This window comes from Salvia miltiorrhiza, chromosome 2 (genome assembly GCF_028751815.1).
Source record: "Salvia miltiorrhiza cultivar Shanhuang (shh) chromosome 2, IMPLAD_Smil_shh, whole genome shotgun sequence".
Taxonomy (NCBI): domain Eukaryota; kingdom Viridiplantae; phylum Streptophyta; class Magnoliopsida; order Lamiales; family Lamiaceae; genus Salvia; species Salvia miltiorrhiza.
In genome coordinates this window covers 45,557,485-45,563,134 of record NC_080388.1, presented here as the reverse complement: position 1 = coordinate 45,563,134, position 5,650 = coordinate 45,557,485, and the positions used below count along the sequence as shown (strand labels likewise).

General features: G+C 37.3%; 1 protein-coding gene across 1 annotated transcript; it reads left to right on the top strand.

Annotated features, from left to right (window-relative positions):
* The first annotated feature begins 293 nt into the window (after positions 1 to 293).
* On the top strand, positions 294 to 4,379 carry LOC131011672 (5-formyltetrahydrofolate cyclo-ligase-like protein COG0212). The gene is made up of 6 exons (XM_057939450.1): positions 294 to 822; positions 937 to 1,027; positions 2,642 to 2,868; positions 3,384 to 3,459; positions 3,818 to 3,943; positions 4,029 to 4,379. Exons 1-6 carry the CDS (start codon positions 373 to 375, stop codon positions 4,175 to 4,177), a joined length of 1,119 nt encoding a protein of 372 aa, XP_057795433.1. The 5' UTR covers positions 294 to 372; the 3' UTR covers positions 4,178 to 4,379.
* The last annotated feature ends 1,271 nt before the right edge of the window (positions 4,380 to 5,650 follow it).

Genomic DNA, 5,650 nt, shown 5'->3' with positions numbered 1-5,650 from the left:
TACGTTTCAAATAATTGTTTCAAGTTCTCTTTTAATATTTTTTGGATCAAAACTCTGCTTACATATAAATTTTATAAAATATTTAAATTAGGTCGGTCAATTTTAAATAAATATTATAATTTTTTATTTTAAAAAATAATTTCATTAAATTTTTTATTTTAATAAAAAAAATTCATGAAATAAAAAATATATTAATAATTTTATAAATTTATATTTTAATAGAAAATATATTAAAAAATATTTTAATAGACTCGGTCGAATTTTGACGGGTCACTTACTAGTTTATCCAAAAACGTTTGGTTAGAAATCAGCCAAACACGACCTGAAGAAACCAAAAGCAAAAAAAGAAATCAGCCAAACGCGATTCTTGAGATGAGAAACCGCGACATCATCCAACATGGCTTCGCGAGTCCCAACCGCCATTTTTGTATGGATGTGCAATTGCTCAAGCTCTCTCACGCATCTCCGCTGTCAATCAAATGGACTCCTGCTTCCAGTTCCAGACCACCCCTTAACCTCCCTTCAATTTCCCGGACAATAACCCCTATTTCCCCACTGTTTTCGAGAACGACGGCCTCCCGCCGCAGCGACGCCACTTTCGACGAGGCGGCGTACGAGGCGAAGCGGCTGAGCTTGGACGCCGCCGCCCGGGAGTCCATGGCCGAGAAATCCGCTGTCGAAGGCGACGACCCGAAGGCGTGGAAATGGGTCATCAGGAAGCGGGTTTGGGACTTTATGGAGGCCCGGAATATAGCTCAGTTCCCCCGCCCCGTTCACCACCGCATTCCCAATTTCGTCGGCGCCCACATTGCTGCTCAAAAAGTATTCGCTTCAATTTGAATTCTATTAGTATAATTTTTCATTTTCCTCCCCCCGCAAAAAAGAAAAGAAAAAGAAAGTTATAATTTTTGATGTATTTCTTCTCGACTGTGGCAGTTGAGTGAGTTGCAGGTGTTTAAGGAGGCGAAATGCGTGAAAGTTAATCCGGATACGCCCCAAAAACAAGTCAGATTCCTCACACTTAATGGTAGTATAGCAGCTGCTGCTTATGCGTAAAGCGCTTTGCATTTATTTCTGCGTTTTGTTTCGTATATATAGAATATGATGTTTGGCTAATAACTTTGGAGGAGTGGACGTCGTTCCCCTTGGATGCGAATCTTTGAGACTCGCGTAGAACACGCCAAGTGTCGTAATATTTTATAAAGGACTCGTGCTCGGATTGATATATTTGTTGCGCCGCCATAGTGATTTGGTCATCACTCATGCCGCTCCCCCAATTTGAACGGCCTTTTTTCGTATATTGCCCACATACCTTTACGTTCTTTTTAACTCATTCGAATGCGACTTGATTTGCTTCATGTAGCGTGGAATTGTGTTGGGAGACCGTTGGTAGTTGTATTTTCTTGTAATTTCCCCTAATAGACGAGAGCCTTTTGATCGGCTCCCTTGGTGGCATTCAGCGTTGCCTCGGCCCACAGGGTGTATATGAGCTTCGTTTTCCCCGGAGTGTAGGCGTGTAGCCGCATTGCTTGGTCGACTTTGGCATGGCGGGTTGTTCCACCAATTTTCAAATTCACACTCCATTTTTTTAAAACAAAAAAGAGAGGAAAAGCTTGAATGTAAGATGAAGTAGAAGGAGAAGATGAATTTGAGAGTGGTGTAAAACAAATGAGGGAGAATGGGGTATTTATAGAAGAAAATTAGGAATAAGAAAAAAAAATCAATTTACCGTTGAGAGCCAAACGGCTTTTTCAATTTTAACAAAAAAATAAATTCAATTGCTCAAAAGAGCCTGCTGCCTCAAATCTTCAGATTTTAATTTTTTTGTTTTTTTCTTTAATTTTGACTGGGTAGTGGAGCGCACACGCCACAACCTCTCTCCTCACGCACCGAGTGTGCAACTCCGTGCCGCATCTCGAGCCCCTCTGGCATCAGTCTCTGCGGCTCGTGCTCGCTCCACAAGCTGCACTGTGGCTGCTCTAACAAATCCTAGTAGGGTCATTTTGGAGAATTGATTATTGCATATAAGATCATGAAAAACTAAAATGGGGTTAATGTTCTTTTATTTTTTGGAGCTTATTTTTAGATCTAATAAACTACTTAGGAACTATTTTACCAACTAAGTACTTTTTAAGAGACTATAAGCTTCTAAACATCTTATAAGTTGTTTTAAGAAGCTTATAAGCTCAGCTATGATGTGGTTGCATTGAAGAATTGGAGCATATGATTATCTTTGATGTGGTTGCATTGAAGAATTGGAGCATATGATTATCACCTAGCTCTCTAGTGTCTCAATCTCTGTTTTTTCCTCGTAACTGCACTTTAAAGCTTCCTATGTTATTTGCCATGCTGCATCAACTGTTCCAGTTTCACTATCTAAAAGTTTTAGTTTCTATGGTTGCGAATTTTAGTTAATTGTGTACATTTGAAATATCCTAGGCATAATGATTTTATGTATTGTTATGTTCTTGAAGCTCTTTTGAATATCAAATTATGAAGATATGCTACATTTAGGATTAATCTCTTAGGTTACATTTTGTTAACAGTAGGCAGGCTATAATCAGAGCTGCAGTATGCCTGAAATATTAATCTAGTATGGAGGGTTTGGGCTTAGCATTTTGACACTTGTGTCCACTGGCAGGTGGGAAAAAGCTTTTGACTCCACAGCCACGTCTGAGGACCGGATTCTTCTCTATACTGGAATACTCAATGTTAATTCCTGAGACTATTAAGGAGGCATGCACATCTGTCGGAGTTGCCAAGTATGGCAAGCCTATAGGACTGGAGGAAAAGATAAAAGTGGACTTAATTGTTGTTGGTTCTGTTGCTGTCGACCCAAAGACAGGGGCAAGACTTGGCAAGGGTGAGGTATAATATGCTACTATGTTTTTTGGGTCCACTATTCTTGTTCAATTAAGCTAGGACGTCGGTTTCCTTTTGGTCTGATTTGGATTATGTCAAAGCTTTTGTAGCGTCTTGCATCAATCTTCTCCTATTAAATGCGAGGTCAGTGATGAGCATATCAGAAATTTCATAAATAGGATTTAGAGATGCTTTCAGTTTTTTCAGAGTTTTGTCGTAATCTTTCAGTCTCGGAGGTTTATTAAATGTTGTTTTACTTGGGTTGCTACTCTGTCAAATCAAGTATAGTTTTGGCCCGATCTTATCTATGATTTTAGTTACTAGGGTATTATAGTATAAGAGTTTTTTCTCGTTACAATTGTAGAGCAGTGGAGAAGATAATTTTTAGGTGACGTAAGTGGTTACACATTTCTTGGGACGTTTTCCTTCATTTCCCTCCTACTATCACAAATCACAATCTTTTTGTCTTGTTTGTAAACATTAGGCTTCAGTTGGAGTTATAATAATTATTTATGGTGCAGGGATTTGCTGAACTTGAATATGGTATGCTACGTTACATGGGTTCCATTGATGACTCGACACCAATTGTCACATCTGGTACAATCTGTAGCTTTTCCTCTCAAATTTGTATGTTTTTCTCCTGAAATATTTTCAAGTCAGTAACTGTAACTGTCTTGATGCCGAGTGATGCAAATGCACAACAATTGATCAATCAATATAAGCTTCACTTGATCATGGCAAGCGCTTCTACATCTTCTCTACATGTCACACATACGGCATACCTTTTCGAATTATTACCAGATATTGATATTCGGCATCTTCCTTGTTATAATAGATACATGCTTCCAATGTGAATGTCTCAATGATCCTTATGTTGGTCGTGTTGAAGCTATAGGACATTGAAAATATATCCTCTTGATGAAATAAATGCATCTCATCATGTACATATATATAGTGCATGATGAACAATTGGTGGATGAGATTCCCATGGACAAATTGCTGGTTCATGATGTACCTGTCGACATCATTTGCACTCCAACCCAAATTATCTTCACCAACACCTCAATTCCAAAACCTCAAGGTCAGTTCCGGATTTCCCTCTCTTAATGTTTCTCTAATTTTCATGATCTGCTTAGTTAAGATTGGGAGAAATTGTGCATTCCTAGGAATATACTGGGATAAATTATCTCCAGAAAAGCTTGGTCAAATAAAAATACTAAGGGAGCTAAAGAGTAAAATTGAACGCGAAACTGGGGAAAAGCTTCCCACCGGCCCCTCCGAGAAGTTACCCCCCACAGCGCCAAGGAAGCGCTGATGCATCTCGTTTTTTTCTCAATCATGTAAACATTTCTTCTTCTTCTTCTTTGTAAACAATAATTTATGCGTTGAGAAAATCATGTTGAGGTTGATCTTGTTTGAATGATTTTTGAGAGTGATGTAAAATGTGGTTATGTCAACCTTGTAATTGTGCTAGACATTGATGTATGGAGACACGTCGTCGAAAGCAGCTGCTGAAATTAATTGTCATAATTTATATGCACATGCATGAATAGTTTCAGCATCATGGAATATGGGCATTGACTTGCCTGAAACCTAATCTTGATAAGAAGCAAGACTGTTGAATCTAAGATAATCCAATCATGTACTTCTCACTTTGTCTTGTTTTTCCCCAGTTTTCTTATCATGGTTTCTCATATTTCATTATAGATTCTGACACCCCACCCACACCTAGGGCTACGGTTGTATTCAAACTAAGCCGAATACCTTTAGGTTTGGGCTCGGCTCTCTAAATTTTTACTAGGCTCGAGCTCGGCTGGAGTTCGAATTCGATCTTTAAATTGAGCTCAAGCTCGGTTCGAGAGGTCAATATTAAGCTTGAGCTTGGGTTTAATCCGATTTGATAATTATTCGATTAGAGCAAGCTCGAGATTGAGCTCGATTCGTATTTGACTCGACGATGTTTTTTTTTTTTTTTTTTCAGTTGTTACTCAAGCTCGAATTCTACCTCAACTCGCAAAAAAATATATATATATATTGTTTGAACTCAAGCTCATGCTCGAGATCTGGCTCAATTGAATCTACAAGTTTCAATCCACAAACTACAATTTATCATTTATATACTCAAGTCCATTTTCACAAAACAAATCCCCATAACACAACACACGAGTATTATGAAATAAACTTAATACGAGGATCATGAAACATATGACACTTGATCTCGAAGCTCCTTGCGAATCTCATCCTACAAATACCAATTTTATGAATTATAATGATAAATTGTTAGCCTTTATGCTTTTTCAATTATAATTTAGGGTTATACTATAATTAGTTATATAAGATATACTCCATCCGTCCACAAATCATTGTCACTTTTACCGTTTTGGTTCAGCCATAATATCCTTGTCACTTTCATTTATAACAATAGGGTTCATAAACTTGTTCTCTTTGTTTCGACCATATGGTACCTCTGGTGCCTTATGGAGTGTTTTAATAAAATTCTTTTTCTGATAAAAATAATATATATATATATATATATATATATATATATATATATATATAGGAGCGCGCTCCAGTGAGACCCCCTATTTTTTGTGTAACATGAGTACAATGAATAAGACATATAATACTAATGAACAAAACGTATATCTAATGAACAAGATGTATATACTGATGAAAAATAAAATTTAAAAAATTCGTAATGAATAAGACACATATACTGATGAACAGGGTCGTATATACTGATGAACAATGTAGTATATACTGATGAATAACAAAATTTAAAATATTC